The following is a 27,903-nucleotide window of genomic DNA, read 5'->3' as shown; positions in this document are numbered from 1 at the left end:
AAGATGCTGGATACTATAATAAATAATAATAAAAATAATTTTTTATTTATACCCCGCCCCGAATTTAAAACACTTAATTGTAAAAGCAGGATAAAATACAGTATAAAAATATAAATAACAATAAAATTCAAAATTCAAAAACCAATTTGGGGAAAATCCGTCTAATAAGCATTAGGGCTAGCTGGCTGAATTAGTCCTACTTGGGCCAGCGAGGAGGCCAGGGGAGAATTAGCTGTGGGGTCTCAGAGCGGGTAATCTTCATAAAAGGGGAGGGGGAGGGAAGAGAAGGGAAATAAAAAATCAGGCTGAATTCAAATTAAAGGCCAGGTGGAATAGCTCTGTCTTACAGGCCCGATGGAAGGAGGTTAAATCCTGAAGGGCCCTAGTCTCATGCAACAGAGCATTCCACCAGGTCAGAGCCATCACTGAAAAGGCCCTGGCCCTGGTGGAGGATAGTCTGACTTCCTTAGGGTCCGGGACCTCTAAATTATGGTTATTCATGGACCTTAAGATCCTCTGCGGGGCATGCCAGGAGAGGCGGTCCTGTAAATACAAGGGCCCTAAGCCACTTGAACCTGACCCTATACTCCACCAGGAGCCAGTGCAATTGGTAAAGCACTGGGTGAATATGCTCCCATGGCAGGGACCCCATGAGGAGCCTCGCTGCAGCATTCTGCACCCGCTGGAGTTTGTGGGACAGTTTCAAGGGCAGCCCCGCATAGAGCGAATTACAGTAGTCAAGCCTGGAGGTGACCATCGCATGGATCACTGTGGCCAGATCAGGGCAGAAAAGGTAAGGGACTAACTGCTTAATGTGGCAAAGATGGAAAAATGTCGCCTTAGCTGTTGCTGTAACCTGCACCTCCATGGAACGGGAGGCATCAAGGATTACACCAAGGATATTGAACAGTCCACCTACTGCCTTCAAATAGCATAATGACATCTTAAGTGGGGTGGGCAGCTATTTGCTTTTAGAATCATAGAATCATAGAATCATAGAGTTGGAAGAGACCACAAGGGCCATCGAGTCCAACCCCCTGCCAAGCAGGAAACACCATCAGAGCACTCCTGACATATGGTTGTCAAGCCTCTGCTTAAAGACCTCCAAAGAAGGAGACTCCACCACACTCCTTGGCAGCAAATTCCACTGTCGAACAGCTCTTACTGTCAGGAAGTTCTTCCTAATGTTTAGGTGGAATCTTCTTTCCTGCAGTTTGGATCCATTGCTCTGTGTCCGCTTCTCTGGAGCAGCAGAAAACAACCTTTCTCCCTCCTCTATGTGACATCCTTTTATATATTTGAACATGGCTATCATATCACCCCTTAACCTCCTTTTCTCCAGGCTAAACATGCCCAGCTCCCTTAGCCGTTCCTCATAAGGCATCGTTTCCAGGCCTTTGACCATTTTGGTTGCCCTCCTCTGGACACGTTCCAGTTTGTCAGTGTCCTTCTTGAACTGTGGTGCCCAGAACTGGACACAGTACTCCAGGTGAGGTCTGACCAGAGCAGAATACAGTGGCACTATTACTTCCCTTGATCTAGATGCTATACTCCTATTGATGCAGCCCAGAATTGCATTGGCTTTTTTAGCTGCCGCGTCACACTGTTGGCTCATGTCAAGTGAACCTATTGAACTTTTGTCCCAATGAGAGATACTGAAAGACGAGGAAAAAAATGCATATTGTGCAGGGATGGAAAGAAGATACTGTCCCAACTAAGGAAGAATGGCAGGCAAAGTTGGCAGGAAGAATGAAGTCAAGAAGGAACAATTAAACACATTAGCAGGATTAATTTAAAAAATGAAGCAGTTAAAAGGTTAATTTAAAAGAAATTCAGAGAGTAACAAAGTTAAAGGTGTTAAGGGGGAGATGCAGTTTTAAAAATTCTTTTATAAGAAACCAGGGAAGGGGGGAAGGGGAGTCAAAATAAATATGTATGTATCTATCTACCTTTTTATTGTATGATTATTATTGTTAAACTGAAAAATAAAATTTTAAAAAGGACTTTTGTCCAAATGTAGTTTTTGTCAGGTGAAAAGCTGATAATATTTTTATCACCCAGCTTTGCAGCAAACATCTAGAATTGAACAATGAATGGCTAAGATCACAGCTGCCACATTTTTTGGGAGGGGGAATCTAATTGGCCAAAAGGTTGTATCTAATGTTAGTCCTGCTCAGAGTAGACTTATTAAAATTAATGGACATGACCAGCTTAGGTTGATTAATTTCAGTGGGTTTATTCTGAGCAGGACCAGGCTGACTATAACCCAGAGATCAAACTGGTATATAAACCCTCTTCCCCATTCCATCTTTGAATTCCCTACCTGTGTCCCGCAAAACTGTCTCTTGAACACAGTGTGCACTTCCAGTATATCTCCCAATATTTACATATAATAAATATAGTCAATAGTTTTGTAACAAAATATGGCCATGTATGAGACAAAACAGAATTTGAAAACCTCATGACTATGCATCAGACACACAAGGTATTGAGTAAGTTGAATGGTTTGTTTATGCACTTTATCACCTAAAATCTACCAAACACTGGGAGTGAGATCTAGGGGTTAAATATCATACGAAAAAAGGACTGGTTATGGAAATATGTTCCACGTCAAACTATTGCTCTCAGTTTGAAGGATTTTTTTTTTAATGTACTATCACACTGCTATTTAATCCCATTATGATTTAATTGTATCTATTCCTTCATCCATGCAAAACCTCTATGCAAAATCTTACACCAAACGAACAAGAAACCATTAATCTATCCCAGCTTTGCCCCCTCACATGTTGCTGAACTACAACTCCCATGGTTTCTCTCTGGCCATTAGTCATACTAGTTGGGGCTGGTGGGCGTTGGGAGTGAAAACATCCGGAGGACCACAGCATTTTTGAAGATCATTAGATCTCCCCGCGACACACCCACCCGCTTCTTGAAGCACCTGAGCGGGATCAGGCTAAGGAACAGCTGCATCTAGTTCAATGAGCCGCAGCTGGCAAAAATTAATAAATGCCGGGGTTACACGGAACAGAACCCTCTTGAAGTTGGCGGCGGTTTGGACAAGAAGCCACTTTTTGGGGGGAGGAGAAATGCCACTTCTTGCTCGAGGGCTCTCTCTAGAGGCCAGCTTCGTTATGAGGTACGGGGAGCGGAGCGGGTGGGGTCTGATCTCCTTCCTTCCTTCTAATTTTTTAACTAAACCTCCTGGACCTGCTGCTTCTCGGCTTGCCCCATTCACGACGCGCACCCGCGTTTTCCTGGGCCCTCAAACGCCCTTTTGTAATAGGAATGTCCCTCCACGGCGGCCGTACTTAGTTACTCGGATAGGCCATTTCCGCGTCTCGTTGCTGTAGCAACGCCGGTTTCGCGTTCTTCGCCTGCTTTGATCTTCCTCTCGCGCCTTCTTCGCCTGTTCTAGGATTTCCCTCTCCTGAGCTGTGGGAAGGTGAAGATTAGGTAGGACCCGGTACCCGCTCCAGGACGCTCGACCTCCACGCGCCCTCTTAGCAAGGCTCACCGAAGGCAGGATATTCCTTCCACATAGTGACACCGACTGTGCGCTCCAGATCTCCTGTCCTTCACTCCCTTTTAAAAAAAATGTGAAAAATTACATGCTCTTGGGCACCTATTTTTCTAGAAAAAGAGCCCTGCCGTTACTTACCATGAAGCTGTTGCAGTAAGTGCCACACTTTTTAACAACAACAAAAAAGAGGTGCCGGTACTGTGTACCATTGAGTACCCACGAAAAACAAAAAGCGCTGTGCTGGGCATGTTTCAAAGCACAGTGCCAGGGAGACCCCAGCTCATGCAGCATCTTTATTTGCTCAGTGACCTAATTTGCACACACAAAAAATACTTAGGGCACCAATTTGCATATGAATGAGTTTTTAAAGTACCTGGCAACGCCCATGCAAACAGAAACATAAGATTACTTATTTTAAATGTTTTGTTTTCAATTTATGTGGAACGGAGTAATCGGTCCCATAATTCCGTTATTGCCAGACTCTCACCCTAGAGAACAGCCTTCTCCTGTCACCAGCAGCTTTGCTGTTCTACAATTTTCTGAACAACTGAGATGTTCTTTGGCTCTCTCAGGTGCAAAGATGCTGACTCATATGCACAGATACACAGCCAACTCAGACCCCCTTCAGAGACTCGGTGGTGGTGGTGGTACCAAGCAGGTGAGTAATCTTTGTGCTATATAGCTGATAATAGAGCTTTCATTGCCTTTAAATTGTGAGTAATTTCCACTGATATTTTATTTATTTATTTAATAAAATTTATACTCTGATTGTAAAACACATCAAAGCAGTTTACAAAAAAGATAAAGCAATAAAATCAAGAAACATTCACAACCTTACTCTTAAGCATACAAAAGTTAAAATACTAAAACAGATTAAAATCACCTCAACTTTCTGTGCAGCTGGGTAGGATTTTCAAAACAAGAATGTTTTCTTATCTGTTCCAGTGTAAGGTAAAGGAACCCCTGAGCGTTAAGTCCAGTTGCAGACGACTCTGGGGTTGCGGCACTCATCTGGCATAGTTTCTCCTGTAAAATCTCCCCCCCCCATTTTTTTAATGCATTTTATAACACAAATGAACAACATAAACAGAAAAACAAACAATACAAATTCTTGTATTATCCTTATTTTTTCTAAACATTGTTAGGTGAGCTTCCCCAAGTCCCCCCTATCTGATTTTCATTTTAGCTCATCTTTAGCAGTTTACATATATCATAATTTTAACCATTTTTTAATCACACTTTTACCATAAAAATCTTCACATTTTATCCCTTACAAATAATACTATTTTATTATGTAAAATCTTTGGGCTCACGTGGATACTTTATGATGAAGTACTGAGCAGCATGGCAACTTGCTTTTCTTTGTTTCTTTAGAAGCTGGTGGTGTCTGTGCGGAAGAAGCCTTCATTCTTCACTGCAAGAAAAACCAAGAATACTTTCTGGGGTATTGAAGTACCTGACACTCTCACCTGGCAAGGATGGTGTCTAGGAAAAGAATTCACAAAACATCTCATTTTGAGAAATGTGTGTTTGAAACCCCAGAAGTTGAAGTTCAGGTGTGTAAGCCATGTAGAAGGCGAAAGGAGCTGCCATTTCTCTGCCTTGAATTTTCTTTTCACTGCAGTAGTAGTCATTTACCATTTGCCACTCAACCCTATTCTGTTGAGTAAAACTTTGCTTTTATTTTACATTGCACAAATGTGTACATGTTGGATGGTCACTGCAAACCCTACTCAACTGCATACTGGTCCTAGACATGATTATTTAGAAGTAGCTCCCAGTGATTTCAGTGGGACTTCACCCAAGTAAATATGCATAGGGTTGCCAGCATAATATATTTTATCTACTAGCAACTTCTATTTTTTTCAAATAATATTTATTAAAGTTTTAAGGGTTACAAAAAGAAAAAGTAAAAAACATCATTTTAAACAAAAAACAATACAACACATCACAATAGGTAAAGAAAAAAGAATGAGATACAAAAAAAAGAAAAAACAGAAGAATAAAATCCATTAAACAAAAAAAAACCAAAGAAAATTACAACAAATCTTCCCATTACTTATCTTTCATTAGCTTATTTCCTTGACCTCCTCACACCTCCCTTTTTTGTATTCTAGTTCGATTATCTATTTCAGCAAATCCTTTCCATCTTTTCAAATTTTAGTCCTGTAATTTATCTTAGTATAATGTAGCTTTACTTTCCCTCCTTTCACCAATTAACAGTCAGTTTTTCCCAAATCCTTTGTATCATTTCCGCTAAAGCCACATAACATCATTCCAACATCCTTATAACATTCATTAATTTTACAATGTTTCTGTAAATAGTCTTTAAATTTCTTCCAATCTTCCTCCACCGACTCTTCTCCCTGGTCTCGGATTCTGCCAGTCATTTCCACCAGTTCCATGTAGTCCATCACCTTCATCTGCCATTCTTCCCGGGTGGGTAGATCTTGTGTCTTCCACTACTTTGCAATAAGTATTCTTGCTGCTGTTGTAGCATACATAAAGAAAGTTCTATCCTTCTTTAACACCAATTGGCCGACCATGCCCAGGAGAAAGGCCTTTGGTTTCTTCAGGAAGGTATATTTAAATACCTTTTTCATTTCATTATAGATCATCTCCCAGAAAGTCTTAATCCTTGGGCATGTCCACCAAAGGTGAAAGAATGTACCTTCAGTCTCTTTACATTTCCAACATTTATTATCGGGCAAATGGTAGATTTTTGCAAACTTGACTGGTGTCATGTACCACCTGTAGATCATTTTCATTATATTCTCTCTTAAGGCATTACATGCCGTGAACTTCATACCTGTGGTCCATAACTGTTCCCAGTCAGCCATCATAATATTGTATCCAACATCTTGTGCCCATTTAATCATAGCATATTTCACCATTTCATCCTGAGTATTCCATTTCAACAGCAAGTTATACATTCTTGACAAGTTCTTAATTTTAGGATCTAGCAGCTCTGTTTCCAATTTTGATTTTTCCACCTGGAAGCCAATTTTTTTGTCCAAGTTATATGCCTCCATTATCTGGTAATAATGAAGCCAATCTCGCACTCTATTTTTTAATTTTTCAAAACTCTGCAGTTTTAATCTGTCTCCCTCTTGTTCCAAAATTTCCCAATATTTCGGCCATTTGGCCTCCATATTGAGCTTTTTCTGAGCCTTCGCTTCCATTGGTGACAACCACCTTGGGGTTTTATTTTCAAGCAAGTCCTTATATCTTATCCAAACATTAAACAGTGCTTTTCTGACAATATGGTTTTTAAACGCTTTATGTGCTTTGACCTTATCATACTACAAATATGCATGCCACCCAAAAACATTGTTAAAGCCTTCTAGATCCAGCACGTCAGTGTTCTCAAGAAGCATCCATTCTCTCAGCCAGCAAAAAGCGGCTGATTCATAATAAAGTTTTAAGTCTGGCAGGGCAAATCCACCTCTTTCTTTAGCATCAGTTAATATCTTGAATTTTATTCGAGGCTTCTTGCCCTGCCAGACAAATCTAGAGATATCTCTCTGCCACTTCTTGAAACACTCCATTTTATCCAAAATTTGCAATGTTTGAAACAAAAACAGCATCCTTGGCAATACATTCATTTTTATCGCAGCAATTCGGCCTAGCAATGATAGCTTCAGGTTTGACCATATTTCTAAATCCTTTTTCACTTCCATCCAACATTTTTCATAGTTATCCTTAAATAAATTCACATTCTTAGCAGTCATGTTGACCCCTAGGTATTTCACTTTCTTAACCAGTGTTAGTCCTGTCTCCTTCTGAAACCTTTCTCTCTCCGTCACTGTTAATTTTTTCTCTAAAACCTTAGTTTTCATCTTATTCAACTTAAATCCCGCTACTTGTCCAAATTCTTGGATCAGTTCCAGTACTCTTTTGGTACTAGATTCTGGCTCCTGTAATGTCAATACCAAATCATCAGCAAATGCTTTCAGTTTGTACTGTTTAGCTCCAACTTGTATACCTTTAACCATTTGGTCCCTTCTAATCATGTTTAGAAGAACCTCCAGGACCGATATAAAAAGCAATGGAGAGATTGGGCAACCTTGTCGTGTTCCTTTCTCTATCTTAAATTCTTCCGTCACTACATTATTCACAATTAATTTAGCCTTTTGTTCTGAATAAATTGCACCTATACCATTTTCAAAACCTTGACCAACCCCCATCCCCTGTAAATTCTTCTTCATAAAACTCCAAGAAATATTGTCAAAGGCTTTCTCCGCGTCCACAAATATCAAAACTGCTTTAGTATTAATATTCACTTGTAACTTTTCTAAAATGTTAATTATGTTCCTCGTGTTGTCAGACAAGTGTCTGCCCGGGAGAAAACCAGCTTGATCTTTATGAATTTCTTCTACTAATACCTTTTTTAATCTTTTAGCCAAAATGTCTGCAAAAATTTTGTAATCCACATTAAGCAAAGATATGGGGCGGTAATTCTTAAGCTGTGTCTTCTCAGACTCTGTTTTCGGTATAAGTGTAATATAAGCTTCCTTCCACGACTCTGGTGCCCTTTCCCCTTCCAATATTCCATTACAAACTTTCTTTAATGGCTGTATTACCCATTCTTTCAGGGATCTATAGTATCTTGAGGTCAAACCATCCGGTCCTGGAGATTTACCCAATTGCATATTCTGAATGGCCCCTTCTACCTCTTGCTCCGTTATTTTGTAATTCAACATTAGCTTATTTTCTTGAGAGATTTTTTGTAATCCATTTGTTTTCAAGAAACGATCAATGTCCATTTGTTTCTGGGTTTCCTGTGTATATAGTTGTTTAAAATACCTCTGAAAACACTTTCTAATCTCCACTGGATTCTGTATATTTTTTCCTTCTACTTCCAAATTTGTAATAGTGTTGAGTTTTTGTCTTTTTTTCATTTGCCAAGCCAGCAGTTTTCCACATTTATTTGCCGATTCAAATGTCTTTTGTCTCATCTGTTTAATTTTCCATTCTATTTCCTGGTTCATCATTTTCATATATTGTACTTGGTGTAACTTTATCTCTTTCAGAATCTCCTGCGACTTTGGTTTCACTCTCAATTTCTTCTTTCCTTCCTTTATTTTCTCCAAAATCTTATCTTTTTTCTCATTTTGGACTCTCTTTTGAATCGCATTCTGTTGTATCAAAAATCCTCTCATAACCGCTTTGCTTGCGTCCCAAATTACTCTTTTTTCTACAGTGGTGTTCATATTTATCTCAAAATAGTCTCTCAGAGTTTTTTGGGCCTTCTTAGTCACTTCTTCATTCCTAAACAATGTGTCATTCATCCTCCATCTGAAGGAACCAGTTGGTGTTAGTTTCAATTCCATCTTTACAGCATTATGGTCGGAGCACATTTTGGGGCATATTTCCGCCTTTCTAGTCTTTGGAGCCAGCCCTCTAGTTACCCAAATTTGGTCAATTCTTGTCCATGTCATTTTGGCCTCAGAGAAGAAGGTTCCCTCTCTTCCCAGAGGGTTTTTTATTCTCCAAATGTCAACTAAATCCATATTGTCAGTATCTACTAGCAACTTCTAACAGATTGCATGGTTTGTTAGGTTTTTCACATTATTTGATGGGTGTATTGTGTACTTTTTCAACAATTCTGGTTTTTACCATAATTTTAGTATGTATGTATGTATGTATGTATTTAAAATGCTTATAACCCACCCTTCATTTCAGTGGATCCCAGGGCAGGATATAGTAGTAGTAATAATAATAATAATAATAATAATAATAATAATAATAATAGTAATAATAAAAAAACTTTTATTTGTATCCCGCCCTCCCCAGCCGAGACTGGGAAAAGAGATTCCATAAAATTCCATAAAAACAACCATAAATAATAAAACTAACTTAATGATAAAAACTGCTGAAACCACAGCAATGGCTGCCTGCTACAGTTATTACAATGCAACACTAAAAATGCCCGGGCAAATAGGTAAGTCTTTATTTGGTGCTGAATTTTAACATTTTTATTACTATTCTCTTCGAAGTATTTCCCCCCGCATATTAAGGTAAAGGGAAAGGTACCCCTGCCCGTACGGGCCAGTCTTGACAGACTCTGGGGTTGTGCGCCCATCTCACTTAAGAGGCCAGGGGCCAGCGCTGTCCGGAGACACTTCCGGGTCACGTGGCCAGCGTGACAAAGCTGCATCTGGCGAGCCAGCGCAGCACACGGAAACGCCGTTTACCTTCCCGCCAGTAAGTGGTCCCTATTTATCTACTTGCACCTGGGGGTGCTTTCGAACTGCTAGGTTGGCAGGCGCTGGGACCGAGCAATGGGAGTGCACCCCGCCACGGGGATTCGAACCGCTGACCTTTAGATCGGCAAGCCCTAGGCGCTGAGGCTTTTTACCCACAGCGCCACCCGCGTCCCTTCCCCCGCATATTAAGTATCATTAAATCTGACAGTGCAAATTTTGTTTTGACTTTTCACAATGTTATTTATTTTGTTTCATACAAAAGAGCATACAAAATGTTCTTAAATATTCATAGTTATGCTTTTTGTACTGTTTTGTGTCACCTCCATCTCCACTTTCCATGGTCACTTTGTTCTGATTTGTTTCCAGGCCTCCTACAACTCGTTTCTTCAATACTGTTTTCCCACAGCCAATTATTCTGAGTCCTGGGATGTCCATAACTTTGCCCATCATCTTCTGCCCTTTGGAAAAGGTAAAGCAGTTCAGGGATATACCTACCTCTCTTCCAAAAGCACCAATCTGTCAGAGCAGTGTTCTCTCTGTGTCCTCTTCTAACATGGCCGGCAAGGAAAGTTGATGACAATTGAACTTAAGAGCCTATGTGAAGATTGAGACAATGTGCACCTCCTGTTGCAGCCCAAACTTGTTAATTGCTTGATGTCACAAATGTATGAATTCTGATTTGATTTGCCGTTCCCGCTCCCGTAACAGAAAGGAATTCAAATCTGGGGGAAGCAGGGCAGAATTTGAGCACAGTAAAAATACTGATCTGTTGGTAATAGTGCAATACCATATGCCCTTGACATTTACAAAACTGTTATGTTCACCTTTCATTTGCACCAACTTCACAATATTCTTTTCAGCAAAGTGGCAAAATATTGCAGTTAATGAGATATGGGCAGGGGCATACAAAGTGTGTGTGTGGGGAGCCGTCCTGGGTGCCATCTGGGGTGTGTGTGACAAGATGGCCCGCTGCCTCCCCCAGCTGTAAAGTGGCCGAGGGTGTCTGCGCAGTCAGTATGGGTGCCGCTCATGCGGTGTCCGTACAGGCTGCCGCTCCCTCGCGCCATCCATACGGGCTTCTGCGCATGCGCAGTTCATACGGATGGTGCACATGTGCCACTGGGCATCCTGTCCCGCCCTGGGTGCCGGAGAGGGTTCCTCCACCACTGGCTATGGGGGATTTTTTTTTGTTTTCGGGCTCAATTTGGCCCAGGAGCAGGTTATCTTAAGGATAGTCTGCATCTTATGTAATCCTGCCTGAGTCTTAATATTGGCTCTAGGGCCCATCATTAGCTAAGATCTCATTGGAGGATACAAGGAACAGGACTTCTTTTTGTGGAGGTTACACCACAGCCGTAGATTCCCTTCTCTGGAAAGTCTAATAGGCCCTCTGTCTACCATTTGTAGATGGTATTTGAATATATTTTAAATCTGTGTGGTATTTTATGACAGAGTCTGCTGTTTGTATTGGTTTTGTTTTTTCTGCTGGTTTTTTCTGCTGCTGTATACATATGCTTTTTGCATCGCATATTGTTACGTAAGCTGTTCTGAAAAAAATAAGTGTTTGAAATGTGGGACAGAAATAATTGAAACAAATGGACCTAATCACAGCATAGCACAGCTGCTCATGCTCAGTCAGTCCTTTTATTTTCTTTTGGAATGCATGAATGTGTAATTCCTGCTCTGTGTATGTAGAAGTTGCCTGCCTGTTCTTTGCACTTGGCATGGAGTTCAGCCACTCTCTCCACTTCTTATGCAGAAAGAGTATGAAGACAGCGTTCTTTTTGAAAAGGCAGAAGGAGAGTTTTCTGTTGCTCTGGTAGCCAAGCTACCTCACCTTGATTTGCTTTTCCAAGAGAGTATCCAGCTTCCTGCATGTGCTGTCTATGACTCTACAGAGGCCTCCTTTACCATGTACAATGATGGGTGAGTGCGGTTGTCTGTAGCCTCTAAAGCTGTTTGCTCACTGGATTAGGATGGGATCCATACAGCTGACCCATTCCTGCTATGATTGCCATTGGAGATTGCTATCATGTTTTTCCATATACTACTTCTGAGATACAGAGTGCCCCTAAGTTTTCCAAAGGGCATCTGCTTGGAATATTGTGGAAAGGCACTGTCAAATGAGATGTCGAGAAAAGCTATTTTGCTCTAAAGCCTTTGGTTTACAGCAGGGGTGGGGAAGCTTATTCAGCCTGAAGGCCGCATGCCGGTGGTGGGCAGAGCCTATGGCGAAAGTAGACAGAGCAATAAATACGAATTTTATCTTTGTACAGCAGGCTAGTTTCTTCACCCCCAAATGTCCTTCTCTATCCTCCACCTAGGCAGGCAAGAATCACTGTTGTAGTTCATGAATGTACTCGAGTCAGGCAAAAACATTCAAGGAGGGTGCAATGTGGGGCCCATGAGAGGCGCAGCTCTGGAGGTCGTATTGCCTGGGGAGAGTCCTGAGGGCCAGGCAGAGAGGCCTTGAGGGCCACATTTGGGGTACCCCATCCCCGGTTTACAGTGTGTGTTTCTTCTAGAGAACTACTGACATGCTTTAGTTGGGAGGTGCCACCTTCCTTCTGCATTCTTCCTTCTCGTGGCATGTTGGATCCAGGCGAAGAGTGCACAATGAAAGTGATATTTCAACCTGAGATGGCTCAAGTGCACAACATATCAGCAATATGCAGTTTTGGAGATACTCCGGAGCAAAAGGCCATCCAGCTGAAAGCTGTTGGTGAGGACTTTTCAGCTCTAAAGCAAAAGGGCACACAATGTAGGCCATAACATTAGGTTTTATGGGTATCTGTGTTTTTGCCTATGGGTTCGCCTGCAACCCTGAAACCCCATGAGCTAAAGGAGTCCTGTAATAGAGGGTCCTATCTGCTGTTTTGCAAAGGGTCTTAGCTCTCAGATATTCCTGGTTGCTGAGAACATCTCTAATCTGAACCTCATTTTTCACCTGTTCTCTCACTTGCAATTTATCTAATTTTGCCACATATTCTTATTTTATGTGCAGCTGCCTAAAATTATACCTAATGCCTGCTAGAAATCATCATAGTATCTGCTACATTTTTAGATACCCTAAGCTATTCATTCAAAGAAGAGTACAATTGTTATGAAATATAGTATAGATATTCCAAGCTCCAAAAGGCCCCATGGAGCAGCCATTTTAATCCTCATGCTCATAATTTAGAGGGTTTCTGTCCTGAATATAAAGTTCATGGCCTGAGAACTGTTCAAAAGGCAGATTACTGGTCACTGAATGATTTTGCTTCAGTTTAGATATTTGACACAGTGATGCAAATGCCCAAACCAATATGTTTTCAGTGTAGGAAGGCCTCCACCTTTGGCTTTTAAAAGTAATCTTTATTTTCTGCAGCTAAATATCCCCACCTGCTGGTGAATGTGCCAGGAGACTCATGTGAAGATGCCAGGCTTAGAAACTTCCGGGATGTGCTCTGCTTTGGTGCTGTTGCTGCTGGCAGCACTGTAGAAAAATATGTGGATGTCTTCAACGTGTCTGTGGTACGATAAGTTGATCCTTGAAGTTTTCAAACAGATATATTCTCATGACCTAGATGTGTGCCCAAGAGGACATGCCCATATTCTGCTTTGTCAGTGCCTACAACATGCCTATATTTTTCTTTTCTTTTTTCCAATTTTTTATTGATTTTCCAGATTTTTCACACAGAAAAAAGAAAAAACATGACAAAACACACAACAAAGACAATAAACTAAACACAAAAGAAAATTATTACTTCAAATACCTAAATCTCTTAACATTGGTAACTGACTGCCTCAAATCCCCTCTATCTGAATTTCATTATATCACCTGTATAGGTCAAGGAAACAAGTTAATGAGTATAAAGTTATAAAAAATGGATTTGTTTTTAATTCTCTTTTACCTATTCGTTTTTTGTATTTTGTATTTTTATTTGTATTTCTTCTTTTTTATGTATTTTTTTAGGTTTTCTTTTTTTGTTCTTTTTATATGTTCTTTTTTGTATTTTGTAAACTGATGTTTTTGTAAAATTCCAATAAATATTACATGGGGAAAAAAATGTATAACAGTTCTCCAATTTCATATTTCTAATAATATTAACTCCTTTCATTAACTAAGCTCTTCTCCTTTATTATTATTCAAATCATTAATATTTATTACCACATATTCTTATTCTACACCTAAGCCTATTTGTTGCTTATAAGTATTTTCTAATTATCTTATATTGCAATATATTCTTTAAATTTCTAAATTTAAATTTTAAATTTAAATTTAAATATTCTTTAAATTTCTAACAATCCTCTTGTGTCTCCTCTTCTTTCTGGTCGTGGATTCTTCCAGTCAGGTCAGCCAGCTCCAAAAAATCCAACATCTTTCGTTTTACATTTCCAACATGCTTTGTTACTCACTCTGTACATTTTTGCTAGGGGTGATATACCAGCGGTACATCATTTTCATTATATTTTTTTTAGGGTGGTACATGATGTGAATTTCAGACCTTCGTTCCATAATTTTGCCGAAATGTCATAATCGATGTTATACCCAAAATCAATTGCCCATTTTATCAGTACTTCTTTTTTCAATTCATCCTTTGTGTTCCATTCCAATAAATAATCGTACATTTTTGATAAAAGTTTTGACCTGCCTTCTAATATTTCAATTTAATATCCTCACTTTTTATCACTAAAACCCAATTTCTTATCCTCTTTAAGTATATCATTCACTTGATGATATTGTAACCATCCCATAAGTGCATTCTCTATTCAATTATAAGGTTTTAGTTTCCACCCTTTTTCAGTTCTCATTAATATTTCTTCATAAATTGCCCTGCTTCCCTCCATATTCAACTTTCCTACTGTCAACACTTCCACCGGGGATATCCACCACGGTGTATTTCTTTCTAATAAAGTCCTATTCCTGTCCCAAACATCATATAAAGCACCCCTAATTATATGATTTACAAATCCTCTATGTATTTTCACCTTGTTATACCATAAATAGGAGTGCCATCAATATCTATTATTATACCCTTCTAGATCCAGCAGGTCTGTGTTTTCCAATAATATCCAATCTTTTATCCAACACAAGCAAGATGCTTCATAATAAAGCTTTAAATTTGGCACTGAGAATCCTCCTCTTTTTCTTATCAGTCAATAGTTGAAATTTTATCCTGGGTGTTTCCCCCTGCCATATGAATCGTGACAAGACTTTTTGCCATTCTCGAAATTGTGTCGACTTAATTGTAAACAGCAGCTGTAAACATTGACTGCATACTTTACATTTGCCATAATAAATTATTTTATTTAAGTTATTCATTCTTTGAATACCACACTTCCAGCAACACTCTGAAAGCATCTACACAATGTGGAAGTTTTCTCTAGATGTACACAGTAGGTGGCAACCTTTGCTTGGGAATTTTGAGGGGAATTTATAGTCTGTGCAGAGAGCTCAGCTGCCAAGAATGGCAGGAGCCTGGACATAGGATTTAATGGAGACACTTGGTTGTAGAATGGATCTCTCCTGAAAGAGAGGGCAGGCAGATGCTAGTGAGTTTCCATTCTGCTGAAGTCTTTGGTCTCTGTCTGCAGTTTCCCTGGCATTATAGGCACAGGACCACAAAGGCGGCGGCTTCTTCTTCTTAATTCCTATATTCATGCAATACAGTGTCTCAGAAGCTAAGACTGCTGGTCTCCAGATGCATCACCAGTTACTCAAAGGGGATTATGAGTGTTTTGTGTGGGAATGTACCAAAGTTTCCATCAGAATAAAAAACTGCCAATTTAGAGGATTGGCCTAAGCTGTAGGCTTTTCTCTCCTCAGTGAGTGGAAGGATAACGCTTTCTGTCTCTCGGCAGGTCAGTGCCCCATTCAGGATTGAGAGAGGAAAGGAAGTAGTGCTTCGTGATCGTGTTTTTTCTTGTGACACCACCCAAAACATTGCTCCAGCTCGTGGGAAGTCAGTCATCCCTGTGAGGTTCAGCCCACACACCGTGGGTGTAAAGAGTGTGGACTACTTCACTGTTCTGCCTGCTGGGAGCAACACCCATTCTGTGCTGAAGGTGACAGGTTCATGCAAAGGTACAAGGCAGTGAGAGCCCTTTTGCATCTCCGTGCTTCATCAAAGCACATATACCAGTGTTTTGCTCCTGATTCCAGCAGATTTGGGTTATGGTACCTTGCTGGATATTGAGCATGTACAAAACATTTTGTCCAGAGATTTCAAAGCTGTGCTGGTGCTACTTTGCAATAGCATTTGCATTTGAAGAGTTGTGAGTTGTTGTATATTATAGTTAAGTTGCAACCAGAGGTTGTTTGGGTTGGACCCCTATTCCTGTCTGTTCTTGAGATTTTAGCAAAAGGAACCCTGCCATCCTAGCAGTAAGAGTCTGACCCCATCTGGGTGGAGGGAGTGGGGCTCTGTGCATGTCTTCTTGCTGCTGTGTGAGTGAGACTGTCTATATATTTGGGAGCAGTGCTGAATGAAGATAGGTGATGAGGATCAACCACTTTTATAGCAACAATAATAACAACCAACCCTGGAGGGCAGGGAATTAGGAACTATTGGTATACAAAAACTAAAAATAGCCTCCTTTCTCAATAGCAGCAATGGTGTGAAAATTGGCTTTGTTTGTCATTCCAGGTCCTGAGGTTTCCTTTCAGCACCCCGTTGTCTACTTTAGCTGCATTAACCTTGGAGAGTACTTAGTTCAGCCCTTAGAGATGACCAATAACTCTGATGTTCCAGCCTACTATCAGTTTAACATTGACTGCAAGCAAAGTGTCTTTTCCTTTGACCGTCCTGTTGGGGTCTTGGATGGGATGTCCACTATCACACTGAAGGTCACCTTCCAACCCACCTACCCAATAATTTTCTACCGACGAGTGGTTTGCCTTGTTCATCATCAGGTAAGAGGGCTAGGATACATCTTCCATTGAAACAGACCTGTTGGTTATGTGCCCCAGTCAAGCAGGGGGTGGTTGAATGCCATTTCATGGAGAGAACAGGACCCTCTCTTTTGCCTGGTGATTGTGCTTTATCAGGCAAATATCCTTACATGGAAATGCTCAGGCTTTCTCAGGCCAATGCCTTATTTTCCACATCTTTGATAGCTTTTCTTAAACATACCTAGAAGCACAGAATTTTATTCAAGCCCTAACCTCCATACCCCTGTAATGTGTGCCTAGACCTCAAGCCCTGACCTACTGCATCTTTCCCCCCCTGCTCAATAGCTCTTGTCCCTCTTATGAACAGAGGTTTTGATTTTAAGTCATTACTCTGTGTTGAATTGTGTAGGTAAGAGGACCTGGCTTTCAGGCTGATTTTGGAATGTAGAGAAGGGTAGAGCATCTTTCCAAGGCAATTTCCTGCATTTCCAGTTCAAAGTGGTAGCATAAAAGCAAGAATGCATGAAGCAAGCTTAGAAGAATTCTGTAGCTTTCCCTTAGGATGCCCCCTTCTTAGAACAGAAGGCAACTGTCTAGAATGCACAACACTGCTGATTTTGCAGTGGTCTATCAGCTGTGATGACCAGTGTAAGGGGAAGCAACTTGGTTGTGTTTGCTATGGAGGTTGGATGCACAGGAACAGAGCATCCTACCCCCTAAATGAAAGCTTTGTGGATACGTATAACCAGCACAGAATAGCTGCTGGAGTGCTGAGTGTGGACATGGGAAACACAGATTCACATCCCAGTTTAGCTTCTGAGCCAGTTGGATGGACACAGACAAGTCATTATCTCCCAGCCTCATTTACTGGTTTGTTCACTGCAATTCCTTGTAGAAAGGTTGGGAAACTAATACTAAAACAAATGCCTATAGTGCACTGCCTCTGCCAGTGTGTAATCTTTCTCATTTTAACAAAGTCCAGCTCTCAAAAGCAGGAGACGATAACTAGAAAATTTGACTGAGGATCCCTTTAAATGTCACCCTAACCACACCGGAGCTATTTTTCTGTGAGCAGTTCCTGTACAGCTGGAGTAAATGTTTAAATGACCACCCACATGGTCGATCTTTCTCATGGAATCAATACCCAGAAACCAAAGGAGAAGCTTATTCTGTGATCAGATCCCACATGATTGGCCCTTTCACATCTGGATTTTAAAGGCTCCCATAGTTGGTGGGGGAGCTGCTTATGGAAAAGTGCCCCTGGAGGGACAGGGAGGGATAATGTTTAAAGGGTCCCTGGGACAACATATTAATGGGTGAAAGTTGCAAAATTATATTCCTGAAAAGAATGAAGATGAAGTGGACTCTGCTGTGGTCTCTGCTGTTTCAGGATCCATTATTCATAGATTTGATTGGGACCTGCCACTCGGAAACAATGAACCCAAACATTCTGAGATTGAGCGACATTACCAGGTACAAGACACACATGGCCAGAGGACTGACCTTTTTCCCACCGGACATCCTGGGCACTATGCTGAAGGAGGGCAAACTGTTGGTGGATGAAACCGGAGCTCTCACACTCCCACCGGAGGTACAGTACTCAGTTTTGCACCCCTGGAGGTAGATTCTGCAGAATCGGTGATGTCTTGGTGCCCATGCTGAGTTTGCAAGCGATCACAGTTGCTAGACTGAGTGCTTACTCAAGTACCAGAGTGCACTCTGTTGAGTATAGCAGAGATGGGAAGCTCAGGCCTGGGGACTGAATGTTGTCTTCAGTAAGATGTTAGTCTTTGGTTTAGGCATACACCTCTCCTTTCCCCCCCTTTTAGATGCTGGATGATAAACCTCCTGAAGAGTACCCTGCCCTTGAGCCCATGGTTGAATATTTCCATGACGGTGTAAGCAGTGACCTCACGGTGTTTCCTCCCCACGTTAGCCTTAGCATCAAGGAGTATGATTTTGGCTGTTGTGCAAAGCTTCAAGAGGTACAACCACTCCCTTTCTGCGTGACCAATCACACAAAGGGAAAAATCACAGTTATATGGACAAACAAGCCACATAGTCCTTTTCAAGTGCTCCCAGAAATTTGTGACATCCCACCTCTGAAGACTATGGCTTTCCATGTCACCTTCAAGCCTTCTTTGCTCAATTCCATGTATGCAGCTGAACTGGAGGGCTTTGCCTTCTATAAGGTGAGTAGAAATTTGGTGTCCAAAGCATTGACATTTATGGCACAGAAATTCTCGGCACATCCACACCATATATTTAAAGCACATTCAATGCACTTTTAAAGCCTATGACTTCCTCCTAAGAAACTGTCGTTCCATCCTCACAGAACTAGAATACCCAGCACCCCCACCAAATTACAGTTCCCAGGATTCTTGGGGCGAAGCCATGTGCTTAAAGTGCATTTGCTTAAATGTATGGTCCCATTGTCCTGGGTTCAGAATTTCCCCTGGTCATGAGAACAGCAAGAAAATAACATGGTTCAATCATCACAACGTGGGCTGGTTGGCTGGCTAGTACAAAACCTTTTGCCAAAAGCACTCTCTAGCAAAACGTTAAATTGCCACGTCCACTGAGAAGACGAGGGAACAGATTTAAAAAAGAGAAATGATGATTAGTGATGGGATTCCTGCTGAAGGTCAGTTTTGTTCTCTTTCTGCTACAAAATTCTGGCTTGGAACCCCATGGCAGGGCATTAAGGTAGAGCACAGATGAAGCCCTGCTGTATCGTGCTGCTCATCAGAGAGATCCCAGCATACCCTAGTTTGGTTGTAAGTCACTTTGGCTTGTCTTTGGCAGGTTAAAGCGACTAACAAATCTTAAAATTAATAATATTTTGTTTGTTGCTGGCAGGTGCTGCGGAACTTCAACAACATTGAGGAGCCCATCACCATGTGCCCATCCTGGGACTTAGCCATCTCCTTGCGCGGACACACTTTTCAACCTGGGCGGCAGCACTTTATCCCAAAGTACGACTTGGACTGTCACAAGGTGAGAGGGATAGTCTTCGCCTTCTGGGGTGGGGTGTTTCTCATCTACTGCCTGCAAAGTAGAAAGGATTCATTGTTAGTTTTGTGTGTCTGCAATGTGTTTTACAATCTTTCTTTCGTTTCCCTGCAATAATGAGATGCTGGTTTCTATTCTTTCCGTTTTCCAGAAAGGAACAAATTTTGGAAAGTCATGACGAGGACACCCAGTGGCCACAGAGATGAGCACTTGCTGATCTAGGCATACTGGATTGAGGGCTCATTCAGTCACTCCAGCATTCTTTCTGCTTTGGTGTACTTACAAACCTAGCCAGAGCCTTGCATTGTGTACTTTCCTGATAAAGTAGAAATTGGAGTGGCTTTCTTGATCTCTTCCCTTTCTTCTTCTATTTTGGGGAAAAATATTATTTTCTCCTTAGCAGAGTTTCTGGGTTAGCATGTCTCGGCTGGTGCCTCAACCCAGTCAGTGACAGCAGAGGTCAACAAGGGGTTCACCTCCAAGGGGAAATACCTGCCAATTTTAAAGTATCGTAAAAGCATATTTGCGGGCCCTCCCTTTATTTCTGGAGTCAAAGTTTGCCCATCTGTAAAATGGGAACAATAACAAAGGAGGCCATTTTTCCTATTCTTTACAACAGGAGGCACTTGTTCAAGCCTGGGTTTTTGAACTAAACCATACCTCCTTTAATTCTATTTAGGTGTGTACAGACTTACAACATTTGAGTGGTGAGCTTGCTGTGGATGCACACTTGTGCTTTGGTCTGTTTGGGGAAACCCATACTTCCAATTTGCACTTGAAAAGGCTGTGCACAGTGCTGATCGACCAGCCTTTATGTCAATCATTAAATCTTCTCCCCCCCACACACACACCCAGAGCAGGTTTTAAAGCATAAAAGTGTTTTAAAACTTCCCCGCCCCCTTAAAAACAGTGCTGAACAAATGTTTGATCAGATAAATAGGCAAGGTGCTTGGAAAGCAAGACAGAAACCCCAAGTGGGTGTCCTGTGAGAGTATGGCAGGAAGCTGAGGTAACTCCACAATAGAATCATGTGTGCACACTTCCCTTTGCATGTGCATCTGTACGTCGCCTCTGAATCATGCGCCTCCCTTCCAAAATGAGGTTAATTTTTGCACAGGTGTAGCTTGCAAAAGACTCCAGGATTGTAATCATTGGGTAGCTGTGCATGCATGGGATTTTAATTTTGTTCTTCTACGCCAGTCAATAAAAGGGGTAAAAATGTTAAACTCATGGACGTGATATTGGAAAGTGAGTCGGATTTTATGCATTTTTTGTGGCTCTCATTGTTTTCTTTGTCTTTTGAAAAAGTGCAGCCTTTCCCATCTGGCTATTCAAGGCAGAGATGCTAAGAAGAGAAGAATGCAGATGAGTTATTCCTCCAACCAAAACCTCTTCCTGTCTTCTAGGTCTTCCCTCCAGTGAGCCCAAACATCACCACGTATCGCAGCATGCTGCTCTCCAACGTGGGTAGCACTGCCATAAGCTTCAGCCTAAGCCGGGAGAAGTGTCCTTCCATCCTAGTGAAGCCCAACTGTGGGTATATTGCACCTGGAGCTCACCAGATCGTTCTCCTCTCAACTTGCCCAGTGGAAACATCTATACAGCAGCACATCTTGTCCATGCAGTTCAATTTCTGGCCCTCCTTCACCCAGGTAGGGGCAGGAAGAGGTAGACTCTTCCTTTCATTCTCTGCCCCATTTTATCACTATACGGTGAAGAGGGACATACCCCTTCACCCTGTCTGTAACACCCTGGAATAGCTCAGTTGGTATAGCATGAGGCTCTTAATCTCAGGGTTGTGGGTTCAAGCTTCACACTTGGCAAAAGATTCCTGCATTGGACTGCAATAGGATTCTGGTAGTCCCTTTCAACTCTACAATTCTGTGACCCCTAATTTCTTTATCTTAATATTCTAATGATTTGGAGGCTAAGCGCACCCCTGCTGTAATAGTTCAATGTGAGAGCATTTGTTTAGCCTTAAAAAAAAAAAAAGCTACCCACTCAGCCCACAGCAGTACCATTTTTAAATCTCTTTAGTTTGACGCTTCAATACTTGAGGTGATTCTTTTGAGGAGCCACACTATTCATGTGACTATAATTTGTTTTAAATGGTTTTTAATGTTGTATTTTTAATTATTGTGATCCTCCTTGGGACCTTAGGGTGAAGGGCGGGTAATAAATACAAAGAATTCTTTGATGCACTGGAAACCACATCTACCCTATTTTTTAAAAGTAGTATGGTTTTTGGTCGTCTTCCACATGGGCTGAATGAGGTTGAAGTACGCATTATTTTTGTTTTTCATTCTGTTTATCAGCTGCAAAATAGGTCCCAAGTCAACTTGTAATACTTAAAATCAAAATTATCAGTTTAGGTCAGGCAAGATTTAAAACTCCCCAATAATGTATAAAAGGTAAAGGTACCCCTGCCCGTACGGGCCAGTCTTGACAGACTCTAGGGTTGTGCGCCCATCTCACTTAAGAGGCCAGGGGCCAGCACTGTCTGGAGACACTTCTGGGTCACGTGGCCAGCGTGACATCGCTGCTCTGGCGAGCCAGAGCCGCACACGGAAACACCGTTTACCTTCCCGCTAGAAAGCTGTCCCTATTTATCTACTTGCACCCGGAGGTGCTTTCGAACTCCTAGGTTGGCAGGCGCTGGGACCGAGCAACGGGAGCGCACCCCGCCGCGGGGATTCGAACCGCCGACCTTTCGATCGGCAAGCCCTAGGCGCTGAGGCTTTTACCCACAGCGCCACCCGCGTCCGTGTATAGAATCCATCAAATCCGTGTATAGAATCCATCAAATAAAACTGTTTTCTGATGGAGTGCAGCATAAAGTAGATAAACCATGAGGAAAGGAAAGCTGTTTCTTATTATTTAGCTCCTTGCTATTGTAGGTCCATGTGCTCAGCTGATTTCGGTACAAAAGTCCTTGGGTGGGTAGGAGGGAGTTGTTTACTTCCTTCTCCTTCTGCCAAACACCTTGCAAATGTCTTCAGTGTATTCTCTTAACTATCATGGACATAAAAAGTGGTATTCTAGTGACTAGATTACATACCGTATTTTTTGCTCTATGACTCACTTTTTCCCTCCTAAAAGGTAAGGGGAAATGTGTGTGTGTCTTATGGAGCGAATGCAGGCTGCGCAGCTATCCCAGAAGCCAGAACAGCAAGAGGGATTGCTGCTTTCACTTCGCAGCAATCCCCCTTGTTGTTCTGGCTTCTGAGATTCAGAATATTTTTTTTCTTGTTTTCCTCCTCCAAAAACTAGGTGCGTCTTGTGGTCTGGTGCGTCTTATAGAGCGAAAAATACGGTATTTTGTTTGACTACTTAGATCTCAGCTATTTGGGGAAGCTGAGCCTCTCCTAGCAAAGAACACTTCAAAAGGCAAAATAACCTACTGATGGGTTGGAGGTAGGTGGCCAGCCATCACTTCACTGGTACCTCTGGTGACATTTAAGTGACTGCATTCTATGTGGTGATCACAGCCAATGTACAAGATAACTGGTTTAACTATTATGAAAACATAAAAGAAGTGCTCCGTTAGAGGAGGCTCCTAGATCCTCTGCAATATATGAATAACAACTGTCATGAATTGAGGAGGGACTGTTGCTCAGAGGTAGAGCATGTGTTTTGCATGCAAGATCAATCCCATATATCTTCCTGGGAAGGATTCTTTGTCTAAAGTCCTGGAGAGCTGCTACCAGTCTGTGCAAATGGTCCTGAACTAGATGAACCAATGGTTGGACTCGGTATAAGGCAGCTTCCTATGTTCCTGTGCTTCTTACGTCGCCTTTAATGATTGGGAAAATTGGTTCACGAGGAAAGGCCTTCCTGCACATGCACACGTTTTGGTTTATATCAGCCTTGTTTAAATAAGCTTCCAAAAATTTCTAGACTGCCAAAAAATTGTCAGGCTGGAGACTGACATGAAGATAGAGAATTAAACCACAGTGGCAGCTTGCTTTGTTTCTCTCCTGGCTGAAGAGGAGATTTGGAGTGCTGCATCTCACATCTGCCGGGCTATTCTTGCTCAATCTAGGTGCTATAGACGATGTTTATGTTTATACACCATCCCATGCACACACCTTCATGCAGTTCCTGGTTCAGTACAATGGTTTACCTTGCACTTGAAAACCGTTGTTTAATGGCACTTCTAGAACTTCACAAATGGAAAAAATTGTTTTGGCAGCGTTGCCCTTGTGCCTCCTTCTGTGTATTGTCTCAGTTTCCCAGGCATGTCCATGCCAGCCTAGAACCTAGCTCAACTTTCCTGTGAAAGTGCTGTGGCTTTCAACATTGGCTGAAGATTCTTGCTGATGTTTGCTTCCTCAGGAGCTCCACCTTCAGAGCAGCGCTGAGCCCCTGGTCTTGCTATTAGAAGGTGATGGCTGCCTGTACTTCAAACCCACATATGTGGGCAGCTCCTCCTCACGCACCTTCACTATCAAGAACTGCACCCGGTTACCCATGCTCTTCAGGTGGAAAATCCAGCAGTCAGACAAAAACCTTTTATCTGTACAGCCTGCTGAAGGAACTATATTGCCCAATGAAGCTTTGGTGAGTAGACCTTGGTCACTGTTTCCACTAAGCAATCTGAAGCAATTACATTGAAATATAGCAAAGTCCTCCTTGGGTCAAGCCAAAGATAGCAATAAATGCGAAACCAGTTCCAAGACAAATGTTTTGTTAGATATATGGACTCACCCCTGCATGCTTCTGGGTGTAGAAGTGGGGAGGAGAGGAAGTTGGGTTCTCCCTGTGGGTTCTCCTGTATCCCTAGCAACCGGCTCACCCAGATGCTGCATCCCAGGAAGGCAGAGTGCTGTGAATCCCCCCTGAGCCTTCTCTCTTGCATGCGATTTCAGGCCCAGACATGGACCTTCACTCCCAGTGAGCAGATCAAATACCTTCTGCGGAGTTGGGTGATAGTGTGGAGAGAGCAAGAGATTCTGGAAGACAATACCCCAAAGACTGCCCGCTATATCCTGCGGGTTATCGGCGAAGGATCACAGGGCACTTTAACAGTAAGTGACAGCATACAGGGTAGGAGAAGTAATCAAGACCATGTTGGAAGAGGGTGGAAGTCCAATCACAGAGCTGATAGTTTAAGCATACCCAGATGACACCTGCCATTTATGGAAGCCTGGACATATCCCTTCCAGTTGGTAGTGCTACTAAGCCTCTACCTGCTGGCCAGTGCGGTTTTTTATAGAAAAAAAGTATTGCTCAGTTGCAAGGGGCAGGGGGGGGGGTCAGAGGGTGAACACTCTGCACTTTGTCAGAGGCACACTGCTCTTTTCCAATGCTGGCATCGTCACTTGGCACCAACAAACAGGCCAACAGGTTTTGGGAATGGCTTTGCAAAGCAGGATGGAGGCTCTTATTACTAAGAGTGCCTACTGTTTTTGCCGTCATCCAGCCCACGGTTGACCTTTGCTGGCAGAGCAGCATTTCCTGCCACACACTCGCCCCTTCCATGAGTGAAATTGCCCCATGGCTGCCCTTCTACAGCTTGCTGCCACGCTCTCTGATGGGAAAATGGAGGACTGCTTGCATTTCCTCCCCTCACCAAGCAACACTGCGAGGTATACCCAGAACAGCAGAGCACTGAGCGGCTCCTCTGTCCACCCTTTGGCCATGCTCAGCAGCAGTGCCCTAGCCCTTGCTTTGCGCTTGCTCTGGCGTGTGGATTTGCCCCAGACCACGCAAGAGGCTGGGAGAAGAGGGTTTTCCTTGGGGAGATAGTTGTACCCACCAGAGAAGGTGAGCAGATTTGACAAAAAAAAGTTCCCGGAACTGTGTTCTGGTGGGTTCCACCAGGGAAAACCCCCCACTGCTGCTGGCAGTGATGGATTGAATAGTGATCCTAATGAGACCCTTGGCCTACCCCCCTGCTATTCTTTTCCCTCAGTGTATTAAATTTCAGAATTTATTTGCATGGAATACCCATTGTCAGTGTCTCTTAATAAACTTCCTGTGTTGTGCTTGCTCTGCAGGGACAAAAAGAGCAGGTAGCTGTTGGCAACATCCTGGTTGGCAGCACACAGTCATGTGAATTTGCCTTCTTTAACAACGGAGCCTGCTGCTTAAAATACGTCCTTAGTGTGGAGCAGTTGATCACTGGACCATGTGACCCTGAAGAAGTTGCCAGCGACTCCTTAGGTATTTAATGGAAAGACAGGTTTCTTGTGCTTTGCAGCTGCCTAAAGTCTCTCTCCATCCATACTCACAATTTTGTTTTTTGTCTTTCCTCCTCACAGCAATAGAACTTGACCACTACAAAGGGACAATTCCTGCTCGGGGAAAGATCTTTGTACGTGGGATTATTAGGCCAACCCGCCAATTGCACTACATCTGGACAATCTATTATGCCATTTCCACTCCCAAAGGTGAGAAATGGAAAGTATGAAAGCAGCCTCACACCAAGGATATTATTAATGGGGTGGGCTCAGCAGGGAGAGGTTCCACACCAGATGAAAAGGCTCCATCTGTTTGACTACACATCAAACCTATAGAAAACCTGTGCGGCAGAGGAATGAGTGATGTGGTAATAGAAGGTTTAGCCTAAATTGTGGGATTGTGAGGCAGAAAGAGAGCTCCCCTTTTTATCTTATTTGCTTCTATCTTCCCCTATTCTGCCCTCAAATGAATATCTGGCATTGGGGTTCAGGGTCTCCTTTGTTTAACCTGAGGGCTTTCTCTCACAATCGAAGAAAGTGTGGACCCCAACCATCTTTAGTCATTTGTGGAAAGCTCATATAAATCCACTTCACTGACAGTAATGCCCAAGACTTTCATGTGCAGTAATAGACTGAACAGAGAAGAGAATAATCCTTCTGTTGTTCACCCAAAATGCAAACTGGTTTGTAGGCTCCCAAACTGTAACAGGGAGTGGAGAAATTATGAAGGATGGTGCAGAAACCTCAGGGGTTTGTCACCCCTTCCCCAAAAAGTAGATCCCACAAACCTGACATCTGCCCTCCCTTGACTTCATTGTCAGTAACAATAGCCAGGAGGTGCTGGTGACACTTGCAGAACAAAGTTCAATTCAGCATTATATGGGGAAAGAAATCATACTACTGGTCCATCTGGTGCTGTAGCTTCTAGGTTTCAGATAGGGGTCTTTCCTATTTGGAGATACTGAGGATTGACTCTAAGAGCGTCTGCTCTCATAAGATATCCTCTAGCTGTGGCCCCCTTTCTAGGAACAGCATTTTATGCAGTAGAAAAACACACAGTCTGCAAGAAGTAGCACAGCCTTAAGGGAGATTTGCAGTCCGCAAATGTGGGGAAAGGGAGACATTTAACATCTATAAAATCATAATAAAAATTTTACTTTTATGATGCCTAGTCTGCAAGTCTGTTTTGTCTCCCCATGCAAGCCGCAAATCCTCTTGGGGAAAAGCAGCCGCTTTGCCAGGTGACAGCAACAGGTGTCTATCCATCCATCTGCATCACGGATGCCTGTGGGACAGGAAGTGCCAGTGGCATCAGTAAGCTGTTTCTCTGGCGGCTTTTCTCTTTGGAGGCTCTGAACCAGTATCTGGAGCTAGATCCAACACCACAGGAGCTCACCTTCAGAGTGCCTACCAGGCATAGGTAAGAATAGTTCATCTTCTGCCAGATCCTGAACCCCTAGTTCTTCTGTTTCATACACAGGGATACAGTACTCCTGATTTCCTCACAGTCTGAAACAACAGCTTCCTTCCCTTTTCTATTCTGGCAAACAAGTGCTAGGAAATATGGTGTGAGTGTGAGCAAGACTTGGGATTTCCAGCCCCACCATGGAACACCTCCTCATGGATTTTTCTCACATCCGATTTCTCTTTCATTTGAAGCACACGGCTAATCCCTCCAGTTTACACTCCTGTCATGCTGGATTTCAACTTCGGTGCAGCTCCTGTCAGAAGTGTGCCCTCAGTAGTTATGCTGATGCTACAAAATAACGGGGGGATACCCGTGAGCTGGTGAGTAATCCTCACTTCCTGGCCCTAACGAAGGAAGGAATAGTTAGGACAGCCATGTAGAACTCTGATGGCAGGCATCTAGAACAGCCACCCACCCTAGCAGGAACTTACATAGGACTTGGCTTCTTTAACATGCAAATACACAAAACCTCTGTTGGAAGGACTGCTAGTGGCCAGGTTGCAGGTCTTTATGTCCCAAAGGGCTCCTTGGCCCCCTGTGTGGCACAACTAAATGTTTATGGCTTTAGAGATTCCTGCACTGCAGGGGGTTGGAGTAGATGACCCTTGGGGTCCCTTCCAGCTCTATGATTCCATGAA

General features: G+C 42.5%; 1 protein-coding gene across 6 annotated transcripts in view; it reads left to right on the top strand.

Moving 5' to 3' along the window:
* The first annotated feature begins 3,328 nt into the window (after nucleotides 1–3,328).
* CFAP65 (cilia and flagella associated protein 65) overlaps nucleotides 3,329–27,903 on the top strand; it is a 43,807-nt gene continuing 19,232 nt past the window's right edge. For 2 of the 6 annotated variants that reach the window (XM_053401457.1, XM_053401427.1), the window contains exons 1-19: nucleotides 3,329–3,453; nucleotides 4,093–4,178; nucleotides 4,895–5,076; nucleotides 10,096–10,198; nucleotides 11,489–11,655; nucleotides 12,255–12,451; nucleotides 13,097–13,242; nucleotides 15,574–15,796; nucleotides 16,359–16,624; nucleotides 17,994–18,194; nucleotides 18,433–18,795; nucleotides 19,463–19,600; nucleotides 21,022–21,267; nucleotides 23,951–24,175; nucleotides 24,484–24,642; nucleotides 25,615–25,780; nucleotides 25,879–26,007; nucleotides 27,001–27,217; nucleotides 27,457–27,585. In XM_053401457.1, the coding sequence (XP_053257432.1) occupies nucleotides 4,101–4,178; nucleotides 4,895–5,076; nucleotides 10,096–10,198; nucleotides 11,489–11,655; nucleotides 12,255–12,451; nucleotides 13,097–13,242; nucleotides 15,574–15,796; nucleotides 16,359–16,624; nucleotides 17,994–18,194; nucleotides 18,433–18,795; nucleotides 19,463–19,600; nucleotides 21,022–21,267; nucleotides 23,951–24,175; nucleotides 24,484–24,642; nucleotides 25,615–25,780; nucleotides 25,879–26,007; nucleotides 27,001–27,217; nucleotides 27,457–27,585 (3,335 nt within the window). In that variant the 5' untranslated portion in view covers nucleotides 3,329–3,453; nucleotides 4,093–4,100. Of the gene's footprint in view, nucleotides 3,454–3,495; nucleotides 3,674–3,742; nucleotides 4,179–4,894; nucleotides 5,077–10,095; nucleotides 10,199–11,488; nucleotides 11,656–12,254; nucleotides 12,452–13,096; nucleotides 13,243–15,573; nucleotides 15,797–16,358; nucleotides 16,625–17,993; nucleotides 18,195–18,432; nucleotides 18,796–19,462; nucleotides 19,601–21,021; nucleotides 21,268–23,950; nucleotides 24,176–24,483; nucleotides 24,643–25,614; nucleotides 25,781–25,878; nucleotides 26,008–27,000; nucleotides 27,218–27,456; nucleotides 27,586–27,903 lie in introns of those variants that run through there. The other 4 variants (XM_053401452.1, XM_053401437.1, XM_053401444.1 and 1 more) reach the window with 4 other exon arrangements.

The sequence above is a fragment of the Podarcis raffonei genome, chromosome 1, assembly GCF_027172205.1.
Source record: "Podarcis raffonei isolate rPodRaf1 chromosome 1, rPodRaf1.pri, whole genome shotgun sequence".
Lineage (NCBI taxonomy): Eukaryota > Metazoa > Chordata > Lepidosauria > Squamata > Lacertidae > Podarcis > Podarcis raffonei.
The sequence above is the reverse complement of the archived record's forward strand: the minus strand, read 5'-3'. Positions and strand labels throughout refer to the sequence as shown.